The sequence below is a fragment of the Panicum hallii genome, chromosome 4, assembly GCF_002211085.1.
Source record: "Panicum hallii strain FIL2 chromosome 4, PHallii_v3.1, whole genome shotgun sequence".
Taxonomy (NCBI): Eukaryota; Viridiplantae; Streptophyta; class Magnoliopsida; order Poales; family Poaceae; genus Panicum; species Panicum hallii.
In genome coordinates this window covers 5,580,486-5,605,508 of record NC_038045.1, presented here as the reverse complement: position 1 = coordinate 5,605,508, position 25,023 = coordinate 5,580,486, and the positions used below count along the sequence as shown (strand labels likewise).

Here is a 25,023-nt window from a genome sequence, read left to right as displayed (position 1 = left end):
CATCATAAGCAGCCTGGTCACACATGTTCGATTAGTAGACCTTGAAATCCAACAGCTAGCGGAGCTAATTCCATAAGCAGCCTGGCAGGCAGCAGAGGTACTAATTCCATCTCATGCGCAAGAACAAATGAACCAAATCCAACAGCTAGCTAGCAGAACCAAATCCAATCAATTTCTATGGAAGAACAGAATCAAGACAGCTAGCTAGCAGCCTAGGGTTGAGGCTGCAGTGCCTGCCCGCGTGCAGAAGCTGCAGGAGGCTGCCGTGGGTGTCTTTGCGCCGAGATGAACGAGGGGGCAGGGGCAGTGGGGATTCACAGCTGCGGTGAGGGAGAAGGAGGTGGGGATTCGGGGATTGAAAGTTTTGTTGTGTGCGCGGTACTTTTTTCCTTTTCCCGCGCAGCTGAAAAAATGGGCGCCAATTAATGATGTTTTTCGCCAGCTTGGACACCCCTACGCCGACACATAAACAGTAGGTGATTCGGCCTACGCCAACAGTTGAGCTGTCAACATTTTTTCCCGACACATTATCTGCCGTCGTAGAAATGCCGACACATAAGGTGTTACTTAATACTTCCATTGCCGACAGATAATGTGAGGGTACAAGGTCTCACTATTACCCACAGATTATATGTTGCCAATAATAACCTTTTGCCCACACATCACTGTAGCCAATAGTGTACCATGGTGTAGTGTATAACAGAAATCAATGCACAGGACAATCCAAGGACAAGTTTAGGGTTCATTTGCGAAAAACTCGGTTGTATGCAAAGGTTCGTTTAGAAATATTTTTAAAACAAGTTTTCTCGTATCAAGGAACTCATGATGTTGATCCACGCAGGATCCAAGTTTTAAGCTGCTACCGGACTCCCCGTCCGCCGTAGCACACGGCACAACTGCCGGACACTTTCCAAACAATCCACACCAGTTCAACCATTCCGGAGAGAAAACACTAGTTATGTGACCACACCATAACTTGCCCAATACCGTGGGTACGGCTATTCGAATAGATTTTAACTCTGCAGAGGTGTGCAACTTTACCCACAGGTGGGGTACCACAGCATGATCACCTTAGTGTCGGTGCAGATCCCAACAAAGCCATTACCCACCTTAGCTAGACCTGACTAGCCACCACGGGATCCATCAAAGATTCATTCGACCTATCTTCGAGGTTTGACCGGGGCATAAGTCACACAGAGCTTATCCCTTCTCCTTTGATCACCCGTTGCTCTCAGCTCTCCTGATGGCTATCAGACTAACTAGTGGGATTTATGCTAAGCCGTTGCCCATACAACGGTCAAGTGGTTTGCACGACAGGAAGCTAGGTGAGATGACACATCAACTCGGTCCTTAGAGGTGACAAGATGGATATCTCCCTTCCTTGCTCAACCACACAGGTACGAGCACACCAACGGCAATTCGCACAGAAATGCCATCCATCCCATCTAACTCATCTTTCAAAACCATATTTTATCTCTTCCCACACACACACACACATTTTTATTTATAAAACAGGTAGTCAAGGAATAGTCATCGCAAAACAAGGGGTGGTTATCACAAAATAAGGGTGGCTATCCTACCATGTATTCTCAAGCAAAACCATGCATTTTTGTAAAAGAGGCCAACGGGTTGTATTCATAAAAACTAGGGTAGAAACATGCATCAAAGGGTGGGATTGAACTTGCCATCTTCAAATCCTTGTGGGAGATCCTGATCGAAGCACTGTCCCTCGGGTTCGGGGTCGCCAAACTGGTCCTCGCTCGCTTGATCACAGTCGGGACCTTCCTCGTTCACTCCGTGTCCTATGACACATACAAACAAACACTCAATTCAGATAGAGAGACAAATGCTTTATCGTTGAGCTCGAATCGGGAATAACTTAGTTATGGAGATAGGAGCAATATTTTTGGGTGGTGTCCTAATGGCATGGTCGAAACCATAGTAGAAAGGGCGTGGTAAAGTTTCGGGTCGATCGGAGATCGTTTGATACATAAAATGATAAGTTAACGGGGTGTCAGGGTCTAAACAAGGGCCTAGGGACTTGTTTGTAATTACTGAAAAGGACTCGATTGTAATTTCAGGGAAGGCTTGGGTTATCCTGGAAAAAGATAAGGGTTTATTTATAAATGTGTTTATATGGGTGGGGGTTTATTTGCAATTAGAAATGTTGAAGGGGTTTCTTTGGGAAAAGGCTAAAGAGAGGTGGGGGTTTCTTAAAGAACAGGGGAAAGGACAGGGGGCTTTGGGCAAATCTGCCCTCCTTCTTCCTCCTCTCGTTGACAGGAAACAGAGGAGGGGGTGGGGGGGTTCCTGAGCCGGCCGATTCCGGCGGCCTAAGGCGCGGCGGCAGCGGGGGGTAGGGGCAAAAGAGAGAGGGGGGCAAGGGGATTCCATACCCTTTCTCACCTCGAGCAAGGGTGGAGCGTGGAGGGCGGACCACTGGGGCCGGCGGGCTGTGGTGGGGGAAGCTCGCGGCGGAGGCTATGGAGCACAGGGAGGAGGGCAGGAGGTGGCGGTGGTGCTTGAGGGCGACGCGAGGGGTCGTTTTATAGGCGGAAAGAGGCGGTGGCGAGGCCGGGTGTAGGTGGAGGCCGGCGAGCGGCGCGGAGCGCCATTAATGGCGTTCGGCCGTTCGCTTGCGTCATGACGCGGCGTGCGGCGAGGGCATGGGCGTCGAGGCGTCGTCGAGCACGTGGGGGAGATGCTGTGCGAGCACAGGGCGATGGCGCGAGCGGCGAGGGCGGGATGCGGCAGTGGCGGGCGGCACGGCGTGCAGCGCGGCTACGCGGTGCGGGCCGAGCGGCGCTGCGGCTGCTCTACAGCGCACGGGGGGGGGGGGGGTAAGGTCGGCCGGGACATGCGCGTGAAGGAGGGAGGCGGCCGGCGCCTGGCGCGGCGGGGTGCGGCCAGGGGGCGCGCGTGCGGGAGCCAAGCAGGAGGGAGGAGGGGAAAAGAAGAAAGAAAAGGAAGAAAGAAAAGAGAGAGAAAAAGAAAAGAGAGAAAAGAAAAGAAATGGGAGAGAGAGAGAAAGGGACAGCAAGAAAAAGAAAAGGGAAGGGGATCGCGTCGGCGCTGATCGCGGAAAGGCGGTCGCGCGTGGTCGACAGACCGCCGAGCGGTGCGGGATGGGACAGCGGTCAAGTTCGGTGTCGGTCATCAGGATGGCGGGGAAAAACGGAGAGGGTTAGGGGTAGGGTTTTAACGGATTTTGACGACGAACAGTTTTTGAACGAAACACTCTAGCGCATGATTTATTTTTTGGTGAATTTTCGGTGTACTTGCTGTCTGAGGCTCTGAGCACTAATCAAAGTTTTACAAGTAAATTATCTGACTCCTATGATTGACGCTTGATTCTCGTAATATATAAGGCTGAAAAAATTGCATGTCTACACCAATAATCCAATATCCAAGCAACGTCAGTCGCTTAGATTAGTTAGACAAAACGATAAAACTATGCTCCTTGTATCGATCTTAATACTCTAGTGCCTAGTCGGGTATCAAATGAAACCCAGCTGATCGACTCATTTGTTACTCCACCTCTCATAGTTTCGTAGACGCTATTTGTTTCAGCTTCTGGTCGATTTTAAATCTCGATTTTAGAAAATCTAAAAGTCAGATGATTTTCAGGATCGAGAATTGAGAATCCAATTGTTCTTGGCTCTAAATTCTCGAGGTCATCTAACTTTTAAAATTTTTAAAATTAAACCTTCGGCCATAAGCTGAAAAAAAGCCCGTATTCTACTTACGAGCAAGCGCGACCAAATTATAACCGCGGTAAAAGTAGCGAGGCATCAGCACCGCGCGGCAAAAAATTTCCCCGCAGAAAATTCGAACTCGCCCAAAATTTTTACCGCCGCGCCGGGCCGTGTGCCGCGCGGTAAAAACACGATCGGAAGAAGAGCCGACGAGGCGCGGGCGCCGGCGGGAACCAACAGGCGAGAGAGGCTAGTTCAGAAAGGTAGACCGTGTCCATAGACCAGTATGCCACTGACAACCTGGTCCAACGGCCTGACTCACGGTTCTCGAGACCCTTGCCCACCTAGACCGCACCCACGCTGCCGCGGCAGGTCACGCAATTATCTCCCGAAATTCTCCCACCTCTTCGGATCCGAGCGGGGCTTCCCTTACGCGAAACCCACCCACCAAATCCACCAGTGCTTCAACTGACACCGGGCCCAAACCGGAGACCCCGCTCCCGGGACCCACAGGGCAGTGGGAAGATTAAGGCTGCGCAGATATTTTTGGCCGTTTCGGAAGGGGAGCGGTTGTTCAAATACCCCGCCCCACCTCCTCCGCCCTTCCGCCTTCCGCCGTTGCCCTTCCTGCCTTCACCAGCACACCACCCGCCTCCGTATCCTGCACGCCCCACGCCACCAACAGCTTCCTTCCCTCTCGCCCTCGTTGGGGGCGCTCGCTAGGGTTTGGGAATCCGAAGGGGCCATGGCTTCCCTCGCAATGCCGGAGGCGGAGGCGGTGACACCGCCGCCGCAGCAAGCGGAGGAGGCCCGAGCGGTGGACGATCGGCGGCTGCTGCGGTCGCAGTACCTCGCCGTGAAGAGCCTCATCAGCGGTAGGGGGCGCGTTCCCGCGCGAAACTCGCGGCATTGGTTCTGATAGCGGTTCGGTTGTCGGAGTTTGATTTGGGTGTAATGTTTTGCGTGCGTGTTGCAGATGAGAAGGATGATATGGCGAATGCGGACTCCGAAAAGTTCCGCTCCATCATCAACAAGGTGGAGAGCCTGCACCAGTATGGTAAGGACCGTCCCCCCTTTTTCGCTGGCTTGCGGGCAGTTTTTGAGGTTTTGGGTGGCGATTTCCCGCACTGCAGTTTTGATAGGCATCGAGTTGTTCTGTCAGTGAGCATGTGTGCGTGTTTCTGAGCTGTGCGTTGGATAGTTCATCTCAGCAATGAGTTTTAGACGGGGTGCTTTTTATTGCGCGAAAGCTCGCTCCAATCCTTAAAAGTGTTTTACTCTTCTACTATGTAATTCCAATCTGCGTTAATGTTGTTTGACCACTGCACCCTTTATCAGTGGGTCACTCAGATGATCATGCTGTTGAAGGCAACAACTTGTTCTGTCAGTGAACGTGTGCGTGCGTGTTTCAGAGTTGTGCCCTGGATGTTTTATTTCAGCAAAGAATTTTAGATGTGGTGCCTTTTATTGCCTGAAAAACGTGCTCTAAAGGATTGCAATTTATTAATATACTTTACTCTTCTGTGATGTTTATCTAGTTTACATTGATGTTGTTTGACTGCTGCATCCTTATCAATGAGTCACTGAGATTGTCTTGCTACATTTTTATTTAGACGAAGAATATGCAACTGTAATTTGAGAAGTGTTAGGTAACAGAGGGGGGCATTGCGACAATGTTAGCCAGCTGACCTCTTTCAATGCAGCAGCACAGGCCATCTTACTAGTTACTAGTAGGTTTTTTAAGAAGCAAGAATTGAAACTTGAAACATGTTGCATAACACACATGGACTTATGCCATGCCAAGATGTTCAATTATGATCATATCAAGTGCCTTTATTTCTTGTTGAACTTTTACTGCTTTAGCATCAGAGAGTACTTTTCTATGGATTGCTGATGCTAGGGGTAGATCCCAACTTAATTACTAATAGTGGTGTCTCTGTGCTCCAGTTCATAAGCCAAGGGAGCAAATAGCTGATGCAGAAGCCCTGCTGGACCTTGCTGCCAGTTTGGTTACATCAGTAAGGTCTCATTCAGTTCTGGGAATCACACCTTCTGATTTTGTTGTTGGACTGCTGAATAAGTTTGGAAAGCTAGGGGGTCCTGATGACGAGCATGCCTCGTTGGACTGGGCTCGTGTTGGACGTGCTGCTTCTCATGTTTTCATGGCTGCTCCTGGATGTGCCACAATGTAATGGGGATCCACTGTGTTTTTTCAAGTTTGCCGTCGATGGTAACTATTTCCAAGGACTTGATTTTTTTTTTGTTTTAAAAGGGTTGGCCCCATGAAGACAGAAGTGAAACCAAGAAGGGTTTGTATTAGGAAAAAGAGGACTGCAAGACCTCGTGGAAGTTCTTGCCCTGAACAGGTGTGCTTCTGTGTATGGTTAGTTTAATGGCAGTATGGGCAGAACTTTGTACTTGTTTACTGGATATGCTTATGTGGTAGGCCTTGTATTTGCTTCATAGTAAGTTCGGTACATATTGATCAAATGTAGTCAAACATATTGAAAAATTGCTCCTGCAGCACTAAAGGGATGGAGTTCATGAGTTCTACAATCCAATCTATTTTCCTTTGAGCTTATCTATTTTGCTTCTTTTTTTATATCCTCTCCATTTTGAGTCAACTGCACCACAAATTCTAGAGCTTAATCAAATAATATCAAGTTTGGTGTTGCTACTTGGAGCAAAACCTCTTTACAATATAACTAGATTGCACAGGATTATGTTAACCAGAAGATCATCATCAGTTTTGTTACGCAACATTCTGTTATGGATTCATTAAGATGGAGATCATAGTTTATATTTTGGATGTAGCTGTTTGTAACATGTAAAATTCTTTCCAACTTTCGTATAGATGGTGATCGTTACCAATTTGTAACAATCTGGTCACTCTTAATCTGCAGCTTGCTGACCCAACAGAGAAAACGAAGAGTGATACTGATAAGAATATGTCTGCCATATTTAACCTGCTGAGGAGGAAGAAAAATGCAAGGCTGGAACACCTTATTTTAAACAGGACATCATTTGGCCAAACAGTGGAGAATATCTTTGCCTTGTCATTCCTAGTGAAAGATGGCAGAGTTGAAATCAATGTGAATGATGAGGGGCATCATATTGTCTGTAAGGACTTTGTTGCTTGGTTGCTGCTTGGTTGCTGTAATATAACGGATATTCTGCAGTGTATTACTGTGCTGTGTCTGATATAGTTCTACTGACTGAACAGATCCAAGGAATGCACCAGGTGCTAGCAACATTGCCTCAGGAAAAGTGGTCTACAACCACTTTGTATTCAGATTTGATTTCAAAGACTGGAAGGTACTATTTCAGTAAAGAATTGCCATTTTGTTTCAAAATAATAATTAATTATCATAATAAAATCCTGCATACCCAGCATACATTTGATTTCATCATTTAGTGTGGTCATGTTGTTGGACTACTGAATAAGTTAGCACTATAGTTTGTTTGACACATGACATATCGTGTACACTGGGTAATCTAATACATGATATATGAGGACCTCCATTTGGAAAGGACACATAAAATAAGATTTGATCTTCATCTTTCTATAGATAAGTAATTTTGGTTTATATGCCTGATTGCTGTGCATGACTTGCCATGTCTTTTATTGAAAGGAAACTTTCACTGCACTCTGATGTGGTCCTGTCTTGCATCTATTTCCAGCTCATGAAAGGGGTTGTTCCAGAGGGGGAAGAGCTTATGCCGCACAGGTCTTCTCAGGACGCACCTGGCACAGCAGGAAACAGTCACCCCGAGCTTGAGTTGTCCCGGCCCACACAAAGCGCACCGATCAGGAAGAGATGCAGGAACCGGGGCCTGGTCTTGCAAGACGAGATGGTTGCAAAGGGCGCACAGGAAGTCATGGCAGACAGGACGGTAGCCACAGGCACGCAGCAAGTCGTGGAAGATGAGGTGGCAGCAGCCACGGGCGCGAAGGAAGCCATGGAAGACGAGACTGGAGGGGCGACGGGCGTGAAGGAAGTCATGGACGACAAGATGGTGGCCAAGTACAGCAAGGAGATCAACCTGACGCACAAGAGCAGGCGCCTCTTCCAGGAGGACTGATGCCCCTGACCTGGCTGACCGTGGTCGACGGTGTACATGCTTTGATGTTTAGGTAGAGATGCGGCCCCAGCTCACTTAGCTTAGATGCGTTTGGGCTAAGCACCTCATTCGGCGTGGCGCGGCCGCGCGGGTAGTGGTGGCTTTTGGAATGGTTGGGCCTGTCGTTGTTTCCGAGGTGCTTTCGGGATCTGGTGTGTTTAGGGCCGACGTAGCTGTAGTCAAGATGGTGGATAACTGGATACTTGGTTGCAAGGCTAATGCTTAGCTAGATGTTGGCTGAACTTGTTTGCTTGTTCTGTTCTGGTGGTTTGCTCTCTTGTTTGAACTTGTTAGCTAGACTTTGGGAACAATTTCCAAGGACTTGTCAAACAAGAAGTTGAGAGCGGCTCTCAACTGAAGCCGATGCAGGTGGCTAGGCGGTCTAACTTTTGGAAATTGGAACCATCAGGCTCGTCCTCTGTTCTGATTTCTGAATCGACGACAATTGAATTGGTGTTGTCTGTGCGTGAGCTTAGGTTCCAACCGTCTATTCCAGTCGATGGAACAAGTCTACCGATCCATCCTTCGTTTGGTTCGAGAGCAAGCGAATATTCGCCCAATATCCGGAACGAGCTCGATCCGAAAAACAGACCGGACCAGTTCATCCCGATCCAACGCCGTCTCTCCCCGTCTTGCGCCCTACTCGCGCTCGCTCCCGGCGCCGGACCTGATGACGAAAGCAACGGGCGGCGGACGATACCGGCTCCGATTTGGGCAGCAACACGGTGAATCGTGCGACGCCGCCTCCGTTTTGGCCGTCGGCACGACGAATCCGGCGGCGGCGGACCTCCTGGCGGCCGCGCTCGATTCCCCGCTTCTGTTCCTGGTGGCCTGCTCCGATTTTGCCGGTGGCATGATGGATTCTCTGGTGACCACGCTCGATTTAGGCAGCAGCTTGCTCACGGAGAGAGCTGGCTGTGGCAGCGCAGCAGCCTTGCTGCGGAGGGGCAGCGAAGCAAGACGGGGAGCATGCGGTGGCGGCGGCGGGAAAGCTGCTCTCGGGAAGGGAAGGGAGGGGAGGGGAGGGGAGGGAGAAGGGTGGTGCATGACAGGTGGACCCACAAAACGGGGGTTAACGGAAGAGGAGCCGGCTGATGCTCGTCCCTGTCCCTATCCCTCCGACCAAACAAAATTGCAAGCATAGTGACGGAGCCATTCTATCTGTCTAATTCATCCTTCCATGTAAAGATAGCAACAGGTACAAATTATCCGCGTGCCCGTGGATAATAAATTTGCCAGGCGTGGTACAAATTTAAATCTGTGCCTGCGGGTACGATTTTAAACCCGACAGATATCTGCTCACGGGCATGAAAAAATACTATCCACACCCGTAAACCCGCCAAACCTGCTTTAGGAGGTGATATGTGGGTCCAAAATACCCGAATATATAAACTTGATTTAGGGTTTCACCCTCGCACCCACCTCTTCTCTCGTATCCCCACTCCTGGTCCTGGCCGCCACCCGAATACCCGACCGCCAATAGCACTCTCCAGTCCTTCTCCTTCATGGCCTCCTGGGCGCCGCCGCACGCCCCCTCCCAGGCGCTCATCCGGCGCCTCCTCCTCCTCCCTGCGCACGCGCGCGCCACCCCCTCGGCTCCTGCTCTACGGGCGCCGCTGCCCCCTCCTTGCTGGCGCCGCCACCCCCTCCTCCTCCCTACCAGCGCCATTGTCCCCTCCTCCCTGTGGGCGCCGCCGCCCCCTCCTCTTCCCTGCCGGCGCTGCAGCACCCTCCTCCCAACGCACACGCGCTGTCGTCCCCTCGTCCCTGCGCACGCACCGCCGCCATGGCCTCCTCCCATCATGAGCGCGCCGCCGTCCCCTCCTCCTGCGTGCGCCACCATCCCCTCCTCCTTGCACGCGTGACGCCGCTACCCCCATCCTGCTCCCAGGCGTCGTGCTCTTGCCGCGTGTCCCTGGCACCCATCCGCAGGTACACAGGCGTGCCCGCGGGCACGGGATACCCGTGGATAGCGGGCACGGATATGATTTTGGCGGGTGGCGGACGCGGGTGCGGACATGAATTTTGGCTCGCGGATAAGGGTACATAAAGCAGACGTACCCTTATCCGCGGATTTTATCCATTGCCATGTCTACTTCCAACCAAACGTAGAGATAAAGCCATTCTATCCGTCTAATTCAGAATGGAACCATTCCAAACGCTACCCTATTTATTCCCTTATCTGAGCATGTGTAGCCCTGGTTCAGAATAGGAATCAAGTTACATATCAATAACAGGTCGCGTAGACGGGAGCAAACCACAAGTGTTATCAATCTCAACACCTACAGAAATCACACTAACACCAGTTTGGCTTCCATGAAACGGACTAAAAATTCAACATACTGGTATCAGCAAAGATCAACAGTTCTCAGCTCAACGGAATCACAATAATACGCCAGCCACAAGTGCCTAAAAAAAGGTACAAAAATAGGAGGCAGGATAGGGTAGGGAGAGCAAAATAGAGTAATCCTACAATCCTAGTGGACGGTCATTCTGAATCTCTATCGCACAGTTACAGCAGCACGAGCAATACAAGCCATAGTAAGAAGCACAGGCAGAATCAGGCTTGCACAGCACATTTCAACATGAGTGATTGTGCACAGTTCTGGTGTTATTCAGCCATACATGGGCAGAGTAACCACAACAGGCAACAAGAATATCCATCAAGCAGCAGCAGGTTTGCGCAGTTCACTTTCACCATGGGCGAAGTGGCACCTGTCCCCAAACGTGCAGGAGCCTTTGTTGAAATTCTCACACAGCTTGGTCTTGAAGTTGCTTCCAGGGCCCCCGGCATGAGAACCCCTGCCGGGGTTGTTCTTGGCTTGTGGAGGGGCCTTACCACTGATGCGGACAATCAATTCCGTGACCATTGCGCTAGCATGCTTGATCTGGTCGAATGTTCCCTCGAGCTCAATGTTTTTAAGGTTGGGATCGGCCTCATTGTCCCGGATGGCTAACTTGGCACCAGTCACACGGGATATATGCTTTGTGTTGGTACCACCCTTCCCGATGATAGCACCAGCAAGTGACGCGTCCACACTGATCTTGGCTGTGGCTGAAGCACCAAATGTTGATGGAGGAACCATGTCTGGGACAGGCATTGGTGGGGGCATAAAGTGACCGTTGGGCCCTGGTCCCATTGGAGGAGCTCCCATTGAGTTTTCCATCTGCATGGGCTTTCCAAGCTCCCTGTCTCCATGAGCAAAGTGGCATTTGCTCCCCCATTTACATCCTTCTGCAGTGTTGTACTTGTTACACATGCGAGTCTTCACAGCAGGTGAAGGTGGGCCATCAGGAGCACCAGGTCCCATAGGCATTCTTCCAGGAGGAGCCGGAACAGGTGGTCCTCCCAAGTTGGTCATCTTTGCAACAGCCTGGTAACCGCCAGGGAAGTTGTGGAGAAAGTGGCAACTTGCACCAAAGGGACAACCAGCAGTGCTGCATAATGAAAACATCGCATAAGCAACTGAACATGCAAATATATTCATATTTGATAAACTAAGAACTGTCATATGAATTGATGATCCACAAATTCAGCCCATGTTGATTAAAGAGATCATGTCACATGCAGCTGAATAATGCAAACATACTATGATTTCTAACATTGATATGCAACAAATGAAAAAATAAGTTCATGATACTAGAAGTTCATTGACAATTTATGTTTGATATAAATGCAATTCATAATCAAGCTTTGAAGGCGTATTAGTGGTTTGACCACTCCTAAATCATATTAATAAGAAACTGTAATTGAAGACGTGAATAGACATTTCATTAAGCACTTGAACTGCAGTCCCAAGCAGTATTGCCAGTATATTCATCTTAATCTTCTTATCTCGATTTCTTCAAGTTGTTCCAGGTACAACTGGCTGATTGTTCATCTGAGATTAAGTTTCATGTCCTCACAATCATTGTTGCATTGCATCATTCAGATTTTCAGTGATATACACCAGTATGTTCCAAATTTTACTCCATTGAATGTTCTTAAGCACGGATTAGACAAAAATAACCTGTAGCAGAATCTTGGTCGAACCATTTGTTAGCCTCAATCAAAACATTTAGCAACATGGCAAAATTTTAATTGATGAAATGAATAGTAAAATAGCAATAGATGTTACCAGGTGGGAGTTGATTTTAGGTTAGATTAGAACCTGAAAAATTTGGTGCACGGCTTGGATTTGCTTCCTACACCCATTTGAGTTGTCTCCGATTCTGTTACACCAAATTTATTACTTGCGCCAATTAATCATGTGTTGCTTTACTAGATATGTGTATAGGTAAAGTAATAATGAATAGATAAAGAAATTCATTAAATAAACACAGGGCACCACATTAAAAGATCAAGGAAGAACATCAATGCTGCTGCTATAACGTCTGCTTGTCCAGTATGCAAGCAATGCCCCAATGATTTCTTCTTCTTTTCTTTGGCAATTGCTAAAAGCACTGGAAGCATTACATGTGTCAATTCTAGCTAGTGCGCGAAGCATAAAAAAAATTGACGCGGCAGACAGAAGGATTCATGTAACCAGAACAGTAGCAATAGCAATCCGGCACCTCAACTGCGGCACTATTCGAGGCTAACAAAATCTCTAGAAGCAAAATTCCTACAACATCCCTAAACGGCTAAGAGCCTTCAGCTCCCCGGGAAACCAATCGAAAAGGAAAAAAAACAAACAAATCTAGGCCACTCCAAGCTCAAAGCACTCCAGATCCCTCCCTTCCAGCAACGGCAGCAAAACCCACGGATCCCCGCAGCTTGCATCCAAGCCGCGAACGGCGGACCGCAGATCCACCCAACGACGCGCAGCTAGAAACCCTACCGAGCCTAACCCACAATACAGCAACAGCCAAACCGAGAGAGCTCGAGAAGCCGCTCACCTCTCGAGCGCTTGGGGCCGCCCGCGCCGTTGGCGCCCTCGGGCGCGGCCCGCTTGCGGCCGGCTTCCATAGCGAGCTCGGTGGAAGAGCGCGCGAGCACTAGCCGACGGGGGCGGCGGCGGCGGGTAGAACCCTAGCTAGGGTTTCGCTCTCGCGGGGGCGGCGGGTGGAGGAGAGAGGTGGAGAGGGTAGCCGCAGCGCGAGGCCCGAACGAACCAGGGACGCGGCGGCCGCAAACCAGATGGGTAAGGACGGGTCGGGAGTAGGGTTCAGCTCCAGGGCTGGGTTAAATCGGGTTGGGTCCACTGGCATGTGGGACCACGATGGACGGGCCCACACGTCAGTGGCAACGCCAGAGGATCCGTTTCCATCCGCGGTGCCGTGGCGGCTCGGCTGGCTACGGCCTAGGAGTCTGTGTGCCGCGCAGGATTCGCCTCGAGATTGGGGTTTCCCCTACATTTCATTTTCCAAAAGAAAAAAATAAAAAAACATCGAAACTAAAGAAAAAACATTTGCCATTGTCCCATCGCAATTTCCTTCCGCATTGGGCATTTAAAATTTCGATCACCTGCCAGCTGAGCCGGTGAAAATCTCGAGCTAGGGCATTCAAGGCTATGGACTCTTTGATGGAAAACTAAGGGCCTGTTCGTTTCCTGCTATCTAAACTTTAGACCCATCATATCAAAGAGAATCTTGCTATTTAGAAGTATTAAATAAAATCTGTTTATAAAACTTTTTGCACAGCTAGGTGCTAATTCGCGAGACAAATTTAATGAGCCTAATTAATCCATAATTTGGCACAGTGATGCTACAGTAATTATTCGCTAATCATGGACTAATATACCTTATTAGATTCGTCTCGCGAATTAGCACTAGGGTTCTGCAATTAGTTTTGTAATTAGACTTTATTTAATACTTCTAAATGATAAGATTCTCTTTGATGTGACCCCTCTAAAGTTTAGGTACCCGGAAACGAACACGCCCTAAGAATCACAAAATCCTTAACACATGACATTCGTACCAACCAGCCAAGCTTAACACATGAAATTCAGAGAATCAAGAGTTCAAACCGTATTCCACACATCTTTTTGAAAAATTCACACAAATCCTTCAGTCAATCTCCTACCATGGACTCCTGGTGGTAACTAGGTGAAGTAAAATGGCGCTGTGAAGAAATGTTTAGCGGAGGCGCGGGTCCCAGCGTGAAGAAAACTTTTGTGGGTGAACATAATCTTTGCTGTTCCAATCAAGGGAGGGGGAGGAGACTCTCCCGGTTCCATGTGTGCGGGCACCAGTGATAACAGAGCGATGCAACACCTTGGCTTGCACTATGAGTACCTTGACCAGCTTCCGTCGCTGGTCCTATGGAAGACCCGGGGCTTGTGCTTGGGGAACGTCTCTTCCCAGTCTGGGTTATTGATCAAGTATTTCCAGATCCTGCATCAAGAAAATGTACAGACTGAAGACACTCAAGGAAAGCATAAACCACAGTGAGATCCTTTTTCCTGCGAAATTTTGCATGGCTTAAATCATGATGATGATTAGCTAATCGTAAGTCACAAACCAATTAAATGATAAATAGAAGGAGCTTAGAAATATCCTATTTACGATCTGGAAAAAAAGTAGAGGGGAATCTATTTTGTAGATATATGAACCTTCTTTCATTTTCCACAAAATGAGGTGGTTCTGCAGCTGGAGAGGTGGAGCATTGCATCAGGACTTCAGAATCTGAGAGCTGGTTAAGTGAGGATGCTATATCGGCCCAATTTGGCATCCTACATGACAACAAGGAGGCATAGATTTATGATCAGGAAAAATTTAAAACAAATGAGGTGTGGAAGCTAAGTATTTTTAGTACTGATATCATGTGTTCTTAGGCTATTTACCGCAACGCTTTCTAGTTGCAATTTATATACTTCATAACACGAATACTTCATATAGTGAAGCAAAATGTGATTTTGTAGTTCCAAATGGGATTCAAAATGCGAAGGATCAACAAGAACATGACAAAGCTACAACGGAACTTTTCACGTGAAGAGGCACTAAACAAAGGGGAAGTACCATTGTTGGAACATCCATTTAGAATTGTCCTATGGCACTAAGAGAAGCTTTTGCCTACTATTTATCCTGTGGAATTTAGGAAGATTTAACTAGGCAAAAAACATCTGTTTATGTAACTAGTAAACAATCGCTCAAAGTTAAGGGGGCACTTAGTTTTAAATACAAAGAGTTTGAAACATGTAAATAACAACGTCAAAGATTTCTTTAAGCATATGTAATGGGTTGGAGAATTTAAGATACCAGCAGGCAGGTGCGATTCGAAAAACATCACACTGAGTATCATAAGTCTCCAGTAACCTTCCTTGCCATGTTGGATCATAAGAACAAACACTGACGCGAATTCTCCTGACAACTTCATCTGGACACCTTGAATTCATGTCAAAGCTTGCTGGTGTGACAACTCCAGAAGTGGTTTGAACCTGAAGGCGGTAGGTGGGCTCATGAGAACAAATAATCCCAAGAGGAGTATTTCCAAATTCATGGTTCTTAAGCTGTATTATATATCTGAATACTTTGGGTACACAACAAATACAGAAATGAAAAGGGGGAATGCAGAACTTCATCACTTTGGATTATCCTTCAAAGGCCGTTATGTAAAAACATGAAGACTGTTGCGTTCTACTTTTAACTAGTGTGGTGTCAATCGTCACCAGAAATTATCAACCGAAACTGTAATGGATGCTGAGGAGAGAAATCACTAACCACAAATCCACCGATTACTGGTAGTGTATTCCCAAGTGAATCAGTTGTTGTGTTATTCTCAAGGACACAGAAGGACCGGAGATGGAATTGTTGCTGGGACTTATGCAGCACTTCAACTATTTTGCAACATAGTGGATAGGAATACCCTTCCTGTTTGATGTGCTTCTTTCCAGAGGAACGGACTACCTGCGGAGTGAATCATGGTAATTGGTTCCACAATTTCTTGTATCATGCAACAAAAAAGAGAAATAAATACTAAACAAAATGGTGAACAGTCAATACGTTCTGGATTCAACCTTTGTGGAAGCATCAGAAAAGCCACCAATAAGGTGAACCTGCAGTTAAGTGCTAGTGAGAATGGCTAAACAAGGTGCGTACTATATATATGCTATGGATAAATTGTAGTTAAAGATACAAACATCAAGTGGTGCATTGTCATCACCAAGTAATTCTAACATCTGTTTGAGCCCTCCCTCCACAATTTTTGGGAAATCCATATGGCTAACGGAGGTTCTGGATCAGACAATGGAAGATCAAAGGCATCATCAAATGCCCTAAGCTTTCAGTGCATTCGGAAACACAAGAGTTGTGAATTTCAATAGAAACTGAAGTCTTACGGGATTAAATAAATGTTCACTTCCTTTTCACTTACATTCCAGTCCTGTTGTTGCGAATTACAACACCAATGCATGTAGTAGCCTCGTCTGTGCCCACTAACTATAAATGCAAAGAACATATTAACCCATGTATAATTGGAACTTGAATGGCATGCATAACATAGAAACCTCAAACCACTTCAGAAACAAGACTCAATAACCAGAACAAGTTCCACGATGTCAACTTTGCGGCAACACAGATTAAACAAAATAGGCAGCAGCAACCAGCTATAGCAAGCTAGCAACTGTTCATGAACAAGCTCTAATGTAAATGCAACTGCAAAGTAAGATTGGAATCCACATATTGGCATTCTAATCCAATGCAGCTTATATCCTTACTCATCAAACATTTACAGCTAAAGACAGCATGCATACTATCGTATAATCACTTTTCAGAAAGAATCATGTTAGACCAAATCAGGCAGACGAATAGAACAGGACATCAAACAGACTGCTCCAAGGTCACCAAAAGGTCTGGTTCAAATAGTAGAACATCAGAACTAAGGAAATGTATTCACAGGAGACATAGAAACCTACAAAATCGAATAATAAAAAGTATAAAGGGTACCTAAGATGAATGACAAACCCCCAATTTTACCAGAAAGCAGCAGGAAGCACTGACAATGCCCCAAAAGCTCCCAGCACAAGAATCCCCACTTTATCCTTCCCCCCATGAAAGGCCTCAGCTTTGCCCCAAAGCAATTCCCAAATCGTGTGAACTGAAACTACCAAGAACTCCTCCACCGCTTCAGAAACTCACACCTTTCTCTGATTCTCTCGACAGCAGCACAAATGATTTGGCCCAGGAAAACAAAATTCACCTTTACGGCACAACTGGTTGGTTACTGAACCACGCATCATCAGGTACATACGAAACTCACTCCGTAACCTCCCAAGATCCCCATTTTTCTCACCCAAAAGGCTGGGGCCCGGGGGAATAGACGAACGAGCCACGAATTCCCCCATTCTACTCGATCAAACCCGCGAAAGGCTGAGGCGATCAGAAAGCGGCGACCCTCTTTAGTCTCTGCACGCACCTCGACGCGAGCCGGATCCACCGTGGCGTACTCCCGCTGGAAGACGTAGACGTGCCTCGGCGCCCCCTCCCGCCCCGCGGAGATCCGCGTCTCCGATGTGGCCTTGAGCCGGTCGGCCGCGTCGCGGAGCCCGGGGTGCCCCGCGAGCGCCGCCACGAGCTCCACCCCGACGGCCCCCTGCAAGAGACAGACCGGGCGCCGTAGGATCAGAGAGACGGAATCGCACGCAGACGAGCTCGTCAAAAGCGGGCAGCGCGCGCACCGTGCGGGAGGCGGCGGCGGCGGAGGTGGAGAGGACGGGCTCGCCGTCCACGAGGAGCATGGCGCCGGCGACCGTCCGAGTCGGAGGGGAGCTGGAAAGGGTGGCTCGGACTCCAAAAAAAGTCGTGCAGGTGCAAGCTGCAAGGGAACGAAGTTCCAAGCTTGGTCGTGCACGTAGTTTTCAGGTGTGGTTTTTAGGTTTTCAGCTTAGCAGGATCGAAGGATAAGCATTCGGTCGCTGACTCGCAGGGGTATGTAGTCAATTAAAAGAAAACGTAACAAAAAATGTTTAGTTAAGGTGCATTTGGTGTGGCAGAGCTGCCAGAGGTGATTCTCTGCTGAATTCAGCAGAAGCTCTGCCAAGAGTTATTTTACAGAAGTGACTTTCTGCTGATTCTGTAAAGTGAACTATCTCCATCCTAATTTTAAAAATTTATACTAGAGAATAAAAAAGAACCATTCTCAGCTATAGAGTCATTTCTCTTAGAGAATTAGCTCCTATAGAGAATCAGAATCACACGGAGCTCTACCAGATACGCCGAATCACAAATTCAAAATACTATTTCTTTCTCACACGGTCGTACTTATGTTTTTGTCGTATTTTCTTTCCATACCACAACAAACTATATGGCTAGTAGCGAGTTGACGTTTGTGTATACAAATATATATATGCGTTCATAATATATTTAGAAAAATATGAATTTATTGTTTAAAGAAAAGAAAGAATGACGGGCTGGTGCTCCGATAATTTTAGTTACATGTGTGATTTGTTTATATAGGTGTTCCACTCGATTCCCGGTACGTGATTGACCACGCGGAATGATTTGTAGTTTGTCTATGTTTTTCATTAGTTCAAAAGCAGTTATACAGATTTCTTTTTACTTTTGCAGAAGACCATTATATCAGTCAACGGCTAGGATTTGATCTCTCTAAAAAAGAAGTGCAGCACGGGGAAGGGGAACTCCTAATTTTGACCGGCTTGCGCCTTTCTCTGACACGCGTCTCGCACCTGTGATTATCAGTGCAAGATCGCGTAAAAAGCTTCCACGTTTGCCTCCCTCCGGAGCTTTGTTTGCTTCCCAATTGGTCAATTCTCATCATGAAATGGACTCATCACGGATCCGATTCGACCGGATCGCATCGGCGCGTCAGTCCAAGCATAAACACCACACGAAGCTGATCCGGATGATGAGGGGCTGAGGGTGACGCTGAGCTAAATGATGGGTGGTTCGTCCCGCCAGAAACCTCACCAGACTGTACCCGAGCTAATAAATGAAGCATCTAGAGAGCCTGCGCAGCAGCACCTGAACATTCCGTGTGGACGGACGGCGCTGCAGACTGACGGACGAAGACGACCGTGTCCATTGCCACCGGGATGAGATGAGATGCCTCTTGCTGTCTGGCTTGCATGGCCTGTTCTGATAGGTCTAGGAGAGGGCTGGTGTTTGATGCTAATCACCGGGGCCTGGCGTCCTACGATGATGATGATGATCAGAGCAGCCGAGGCCAACCTTCCTTAGCTCTCGCTGCTTCTCCCCTGTGGGGGCAGGTTTGAGTTTCGAACATGCTAGTAGGAAACTTCTGGTGAATCTGAACAGGTATGACGGTCACTCGGTCAGAGAGCTGCTCTGAATCACTGATTTTTCTAAGCTGAGACGGGTTGGATTTATTAATCTATACTATAATACTGTTGAACGAATTTTTTGAAAATATTTCTTGTACTGTATTCACCGTACCTCTCATGCCGAATCCATCTGTCCGACTTAGGCTATCTGCAGCGATATCCTCCAAATCACATCCTCTATCTTTTTCCTCCGTATCAACCTCATTCTCTATACCAAACTTAACTCCAACGATATCCTCTATTTCCATCTTTTATACCCCACAAACTTACTTTTCCACCCTTTCTTCCAACCTCCGTTTCCCCCGCCGGCCCTCCCGCAGCGCCGCCCTCCTCCCACGCCTCCGCTCGCGCCTCCGCTCGCCGCCCTCCTCCCGCGCCCCTCTGCCGCCTCCGCCCCTCCGCCCGCCGCCCCCGCCCGCGCCTCTGCCGCCTCCCGCGCCTCCACTTGCGCCTCCGCTCGCGCCCCGCGCCGCCTCCGCCCGCCTCCTCCGCGCCCCTCGCCGCCTCCGCCCGCCGCCTCCGCCTCCTCCGCCCGCCGCCTCGGCCCGCCTCCTCCGCGCCCCTCGCCGCCTCCGCCCGCCTCCTCCGCCCGCCTCCTCCGCGCCCCTCGCCGCCTCCGCCCGCCTCCTCCGCCCGCCCCTCCGCCCTCCGCCTGCCGCCGCGCGCCCCTCACGCAGCGCCGCCCCGCGCCCCGCCGCATCTCTCGTGCCCCACCTCCCGCCTCCCGCAGCATCTCTCGCGCGACCGGGATGGAGGACGCCGGTCATGCCCGCCTCTGTGCGGGACGCAAAGCACCTCCTCCATTTTACCGTACGGTATAGAGAGCATCGGTGGAGCGGTAGAGGAGTTACAGTGTCCTCCATAATAGAGAACAGATCGGTTTAGAGCATGCCGCTGGAGATAGCCTAAGGGAGGTGGAAAAAGGTACCAAACCCATAAAAAATACGAGTTATAAGATGTTTCTGCCAAGAACCACGGCTTTTCTTACCGCGTCCGCGTCCTTACTCGACCGACGTCCGCGCCAATCCGCAGCAGCCAGTCACGTCACGCGATCCTCTCCTGTATCCGCGTCCCCTTCCTTATTTCATTGTTACCCTCTGAATTGTTTTTTTAACATTCAGTATGGGTTCAGTTGAAGATAATTCTCTGTTAGCCCATGTGACCAGGCTATTATTCTATTAATCACTTTCTATCTTTTGGTAGTTTTTTTAGCACTATAAACAGTGGTGGAATTATGTTGATTAGCTTTAGGAAATAGTTAGCAATTCTTATTTCTAAATCTTAGATTCAATTTATTTTATCTTTCCAAGCACATATTGAATTTGTGTAATGTGGGAAATATATTATGTATTAATCGTGAAAGTATCATTATTTTTTCCGGGTAACCGTGAAAGTATCATTAAACCTAAAAGTAAAACATCTTGCTTATTTTACAAGTCATGAGGAATTTTGTATAAGGAAAACTTTATTGATTTTATAAATATTTATTTTTGTGCATCATTATATTTAAAGCCTGAACTGCGAGAAAAGCTCTCAAAGATAAAATCAACAAGAAACAACATGAGTTTAATTTTTATATATAATTCTTTGTTTTACCCTTGCGATTGGGTATGTCTATAGTTCGTGTTCGGCCCCCCTATGTGTAATTCCTGGCTCCACCCCTAACTATAAATGAGGTCCTTGCAATTAGGAAAAGCAGAACGTAGTATGGTAGAAATTTGCAATGTAGTGCGTAAGATAAAAAATGCTTTTCCATCCAGCCCCCGTGTGTGGAAGAAGCAGCTCATCTTGCATTTGTTCTGCCCGGCCCGCCACGGAGCCAGCCCATACTCAACGGGCCGCCTTTCCTGATGAGCTGGCTTAGTTGCTGGGCTGATGGACCGGCCTGGATCAGTGCAAAAGAGGATCGCGGACCAGAGCGTCAGCCCAGTGCGCTGGAAACTATCAGCCCACCTTGTCCTCGTCTCGGCCCGACGCGCCTGCTGCCCGTCTCCCCGATCTCTCGCTCCTCTCGCACCCTTTCCAGTCACGGCGGCGGCGGCGGAAGGCGACGCGGTGGCAGGTCGGTGACGGGTGAGCGATGGCGCCGCCGGGGTCGCGGCGGTGGGCGTACGTGCGCGTGATGGCCGGAACCATCCTCGGCGGCGCGCTCGGATTCTACGTCATGCACCGCGTCGAGACCTCCTACAAGGCAGCACGCCCGATCTCGCCCTGCCCCGTGTCTCGCGCCGCCTCCGCTTCCTCGAGTGCTCACCCCCCGCGCTTCTCGTGCAGGCGAGGATGGAGGAGAGGCTGCGGCGGTACGAGGCGCACATGCTCGCCAAGGCCAGGGAGGCGCAGCAGCTGCAGGACGAGGCGCAGCGGGAGGACAAGGCCCAGCTCCTCCCCGACTCGTGACATTCTTCTCTCCTCGTGCGCGTGCTCGCTTCGCTGAATTGTTAGGTACGAGATGCTACTACTAGCTTGCTTTTCTGAGGGTGCTGTGTGAGGTAAAGTTGAATTTGATGGGGGAAATTTTGGCCATTTTGGACCCCATTTAGCTAGCATTGTTCAGTTTAAGGTCATTGGACTGTGAGCTGGTTCGCTGGCTTTAGTCTGTACATTCTGTTCAGGCGCACATAGTCATCTGATGCAGCCAAAGTATCCTATGTTAGTGCACTCATGCCTTGCTAATAAACAACCCTGCCAGTATTATGGTTGATGCCCTGAAGAGGTATAGGGCTTTGGTTCTTCTGGATTGAAGTGTAAACAACTAAGCATAGGTTATAGAATGAGCTATCCTGTCCGAGGTAGTCAATAAGTGTGGCTTAATGTGGTAGTCGAATAGTGTGGCATTAGCGGGTGTGCTTGGTTTGTGCCCAAACCAGCCCTTGATAAATTTCTAGCCCAAACTAATGGAGATATGTGCATGGAGCAAATCAACAAATGGTTAAGCCTGGTAATGTCAATGGCCTTGATATTATTCAATTGTCAAATTCCTTTTTTGGATCATCGCATGGAAGTGCTAAAATTAGGTTAACATTTTGCTTAAATCTTGGTATTGTGCCTCATTGGGCCACACAACAGCAACAGAAAACTTTTGTCCTTCCTGGATCATTCAAGAATAGAACACCTCTTGCAAGGATGGGGGCCTGGTAATAACATAAAAGGTTAATAAAGTTTTCAGGCCTCATTCTGCTGACAAGACAATGCACAAATTGAATAGAGAAAAATTACTGAAGGTCTTCCCAAGGAACAAACCTGTAATGAGTAGGTGCTTAAAGCCTGAAATGGTATATATCTTTTCTTACACGGTGCTTGATTGCTCAATGGAAGGCTGAAATTATTGAAGAGAATTCAGCTCTCCAACTTTTGCACTTTAAATGGTCACCACTAGTAGATATATTTTGCAGACAGTTGAAATCGGGAGTGCTATTACTCTCTGGCTACATGCATCCCCCCCTCCCTTTCTGAACTCTGGGAATGATTAATGCTGTAAAATTGACAGTTAGTCAAGTTCCCAACTGATTAATCCTATGCATGCTCGCAGTAAGATAAAGATGTAGGTAAATGCCAAAAGCTAGTGATAGGTACCTGCGCTATGCATTGACAAGAGCAGCAACACATCTGCAAATTTGTGATTTGTCAATTTAAGACTACTATGGTTTTTTACTGTTGAGGTTCTGAAAAGGGCCTCTTTCTATTTGCACAATTTCCTCTTGTCATGGCTCATCCCTAAATCGGCTACTTTCTGATTGTATCAGGGTCCTAATACAGCGGTTTATGAGTACTAGAATTCACTAGGAATCTATAGAAGACTACAATACCCAAAAAAATTCCCACAAAAGTACTATGTGCACATAACTATATAGGTGATCATATTTACAAGCTCAACTTAACTCATTGGATGTAATCTAAATGAACAAAATGAAGGGTGGAATTACCTCGTCCCACTTGGGCTGGATTAGGATGTTGGATTCCCACCTCTCATTTGAGCCATTCAGATTAGATCCAATGGACTAGATTGAGTTTGTGCTTAGTAACATGTTCACAAATATAATGATTTGCACTTGATGTTTCCTCTACATAGTACACTTCTTTCCATCAGAGTAGTTCTTCCTGCAGTGCTGATGATAGTTCTTTATCATATTATGCTTCATCCGTAATCATCCCTGATAGCCTTTCTCATTCCATCCTGAATGCACACGAGTTTAACTTATTCAGATGGAATTAAACCAATTTTTATGCATGCCCTTTTGCAGAGTAACATAGTGCACTGGGGCACAGGAGTCAACTCTCTTTCTTCAGAGGTAGAGACAGAAGATCGACATGTACTTTTGGCTTGTTGTGATCTTTTCTGATTAGAAGAAAACCGCACCACACTGTTGGAGTGTGAGGTATGGGTTATTTGTGTGGAAGTTAAATATGCACATGCTTCGATGTCTATCTGTACCTACTGCTATATAAAAATTGTGATCTTATCAACAATATCTGTGCAAGGAAGGAAGGATTGAACAATTGATGGTTTTGTGGTACCCATCATTTTCGCATGATCCTTTTATCCTGCCTGCAGTTCCCTGCACTTTTTTTTTTCTAGAAAAGTCTCTGGCCAGATTCTTTTAGCTCCTCTTTGTATGTCACCATCTGAAGTAACAAGTGGCTGTAAAAGCAAAATATTTCATGAAACAAACATGGAGTAGTAGCAAGGAATCTCCATCAAATGTATAATAAGCAATATCTTTGGCCCTGTAATTTTGTTTCTTTCATTGCTGCGTGAATTTAGTCATTTCCTTTGAAATTTCTACATTATTATTTCCCTCCGCAGGCTCCCTGACAGTGATTGAGAAAAGTGTGTAAGACGTCAAATTCAGTCATGTCAGGATCTTTGGTCTTATACTCCAGACATTAGCTTTTCAATCTATCTTGCTCCGTCACTCCCGGTGGAAAAGCATGGTTTCACATTGACAGCCAATAGTGTTTTCTGACAACATATTGTGTTGATTACTCTTGCTCTCTGCAATCATGTGAGCAATCAGCGTTCGTACATCTCAACATGTGGCACCAAACAGCCCAGCATCACCACTAACCAGCTACTACTAAACTTTTCTTCAGCTGCAGTAGCCGGCCAGTTGCCTATCCACATCCACTGCAGTGAAACCCATATCCCAGGGAAGCCCTGGCTGCCGATATCCAAACCGCTGGTGGTTTTCTTGGTCTGCGAATAAGCCGCGTGCTCTTGCAACGACTATTGCCTGCATCTAGCACACCTAGCTATGTTAGCTGCCCTGTCACCTTGCCACCCTGCACTGATCTTTTAGGACACTCATCAACTGCTGATCAGGTTTTTTGGGGACAAGTTATTCTACTTCCTTGACGGGGACCGAACATACCGAAACAGGTGCCGCCGCAGCCCTTGTCGGCGCTGCCATCCACCACCAGAACCCTAGTGGAAAGTGGTTTAGATGGGTGGCGTGTACCTGCCTGTGTGTATTGGGGGGAAGCCAGGAGGAAGGATCAGGATTCAGAAGGGTTGCATCTGTCATTGTCTGGTGCCACCAACTTGCCATTTAGTACTCTCATATTTAGATGTCACCTTTAATTATGAGTTGACAATTGGGTCAAGCACATATGCATCATCCCAGTTGAGCATACAAGGCACTTCGTTTCATTCTACAGAGAAAAAGGTTTCTTCAATGGTTTTCTTTCCACAAGGAACACTTGTTTATTTATGGAGAAGAATTATAAGCATGGCAACGTGGTGAAGCAAACACAAGGTAACTGTACTTTGCGATCAACCTCTTTTTTATATACTTTTCCTGTTTCTGTTTATATTATTGTCGTGAGAAAACAACCTACAAATCCAGTTGACAGATTTTTTTTTATAGCATTCCTTCAACAATTTATTAAGTGCATATCATTGTTACATGACAAAGAAAGAAAGATGTATCATTCACGAGAACAAAAAGAAATACTCTCCACTTGATGTTAAAGTGTAGAGTATTGAGCCT

General features: G+C 47.6%; 4 protein-coding genes across 5 annotated transcripts; 2 read left to right on the top strand and 2 right to left on the bottom strand.

The window, feature by feature from the left end:
* The first annotated feature begins 4,318 nt into the window (after positions 1–4,318).
* Positions 4,319–8,059, top strand: LOC112889784 (non-structural maintenance of chromosomes element 4 homolog A-like). Its single transcript, XM_025956554.1, has 7 exons — positions 4,319–4,570; positions 4,672–4,752; positions 5,643–5,883; positions 5,968–6,061; positions 6,599–6,815; positions 6,919–7,010; positions 7,377–8,059. Exons 1-7 carry the CDS (start codon positions 4,441–4,443, stop codon positions 7,776–7,778), a joined length of 1,257 nt encoding a protein of 418 aa, XP_025812339.1. The 5' UTR covers positions 4,319–4,440; the 3' UTR covers positions 7,779–8,059.
* A 2,075-nt stretch (positions 8,060–10,134) lies between these two features.
* LOC112888796 (zinc finger CCCH domain-containing protein 44-like) lies at positions 10,135–12,961 on the bottom strand. Its single transcript, XM_025955128.1, has 3 exons — positions 12,696–12,961; positions 11,969–12,029; positions 10,135–11,255 (listed from the first exon to the last, which is right to left on the bottom strand). The coding sequence occupies exons 1-3, from the start codon at positions 12,763–12,765 to the stop codon at positions 10,481–10,483; spliced, it is 906 nt and encodes a 301-aa protein (XP_025810913.1). The 5' UTR covers positions 12,766–12,961; the 3' UTR covers positions 10,135–10,480.
* A 748-nt stretch (positions 12,962–13,709) lies between these two features.
* On the bottom strand, positions 13,710–17,570 carry LOC112888795 (protein N-terminal asparagine amidohydrolase). Of its 2 annotated transcripts, XM_025955125.1 has the most exons (9): positions 17,414–17,570; positions 17,152–17,328; positions 16,111–16,175; positions 15,878–15,971; positions 15,755–15,793; positions 15,459–15,644; positions 14,997–15,175; positions 14,351–14,470; positions 13,710–14,132 (listed from the first exon to the last, which is right to left on the bottom strand). In XM_025955125.1, the coding sequence occupies exons 1-9, from the start codon at positions 17,471–17,473 to the stop codon at positions 14,024–14,026; spliced, it is 1,029 nt and encodes a 342-aa protein (XP_025810910.1). In that variant the 5' UTR covers positions 17,474–17,570; the 3' UTR covers positions 13,710–14,023. The 2 variants fall into 2 exon arrangements, with proteins under 2 accessions (XP_025810910.1, XP_025810911.1); XM_025955126.1 differs by lacking the exons at positions 15,878–15,971; positions 16,111–16,175.
* Positions 17,571–21,006: 3,436 nt separating this feature from the next.
* On the top strand, positions 21,007–23,552 carry LOC112890788. The gene is made up of 3 exons (XM_025957648.1): positions 21,007–21,227; positions 21,311–21,478; positions 23,278–23,552. The coding sequence occupies exons 1-2, from the start codon at positions 21,117–21,119 to the stop codon at positions 21,431–21,433; spliced, it is 234 nt and encodes a 77-aa protein (XP_025813433.1). The 5' UTR covers positions 21,007–21,116; the 3' UTR covers positions 21,434–21,478; positions 23,278–23,552.
* The last annotated feature ends 1,471 nt before the right edge of the window (positions 23,553–25,023 follow it).

Bases quoted from the DNA above. Each gene is read 5' to 3' on its own strand.
- LOC112889784 (XM_025956554.1), top strand. From the start codon at position 4,441: ATGGCTTCCCTCGCAATGCCGGAGGCGGAGGCGGTGACACCGCCGCCG. The intron at 4,753-5,642 runs GTAAGGACCGTC...TCTGTGCTCCAG, and splicing joins GGAGAGCCTGCACCAGTATG to TTCATAAGCCAAGGGAGCAA. The intron at 5,884-5,967 runs GTAATGGGGATC...TTGTTTTAAAAG, and splicing joins GCTCCTGGATGTGCCACAAT to GGTTGGCCCCATGAAGACAG.
- LOC112890788 (XM_025957648.1), top strand. From the start codon at position 21,117: ATGGCGCCGCCGGGGTCGCGGCGGTGGGCGTACGTGCGCGTGATGGCC. The intron at 21,228-21,310 runs GCAGCACGCCCG...CTTCTCGTGCAG, and splicing joins GCGTCGAGACCTCCTACAAG to GCGAGGATGGAGGAGAGGCT.
- LOC112888795 (XM_025955125.1), bottom strand. From the start codon at position 17,473: ATGCTCCTCGTGGACGGCGAGCCCGTCCTCTCCACCTCCGCCGCCGCC. The intron at 15,794-15,877 runs GTTTGTATCTTT...ACTTAACTGCAG, and splicing joins ATGACAATGCACCACTTGAT to GTTCACCTTATTGGTGGCTT. The intron at 14,471-14,996 runs GTATCTTAAATT...GTTGTCATGTAG, and splicing joins CGAATCGCACCTGCCTGCTG to GATGCCAAATTGGGCCGATA.
- LOC112888796 (XM_025955128.1), bottom strand. From the start codon at position 12,765: ATGGAAGCCGGCCGCAAGCGGGCCGCGCCCGAGGGCGCCAACGGCGCG. The intron at 12,030-12,695 runs GTGAGCGGCTTC...TTGGTGTAACAG, and splicing joins CGGCCCCAAGCGCTCGAGAG to AATCGGAGACAACTCAAATG. The intron at 11,256-11,968 runs GTTCTAATCTAA...TTCATTATGCAG, and splicing joins CCGTGCACCAAATTTTTCAG to CACTGCTGGTTGTCCCTTTG.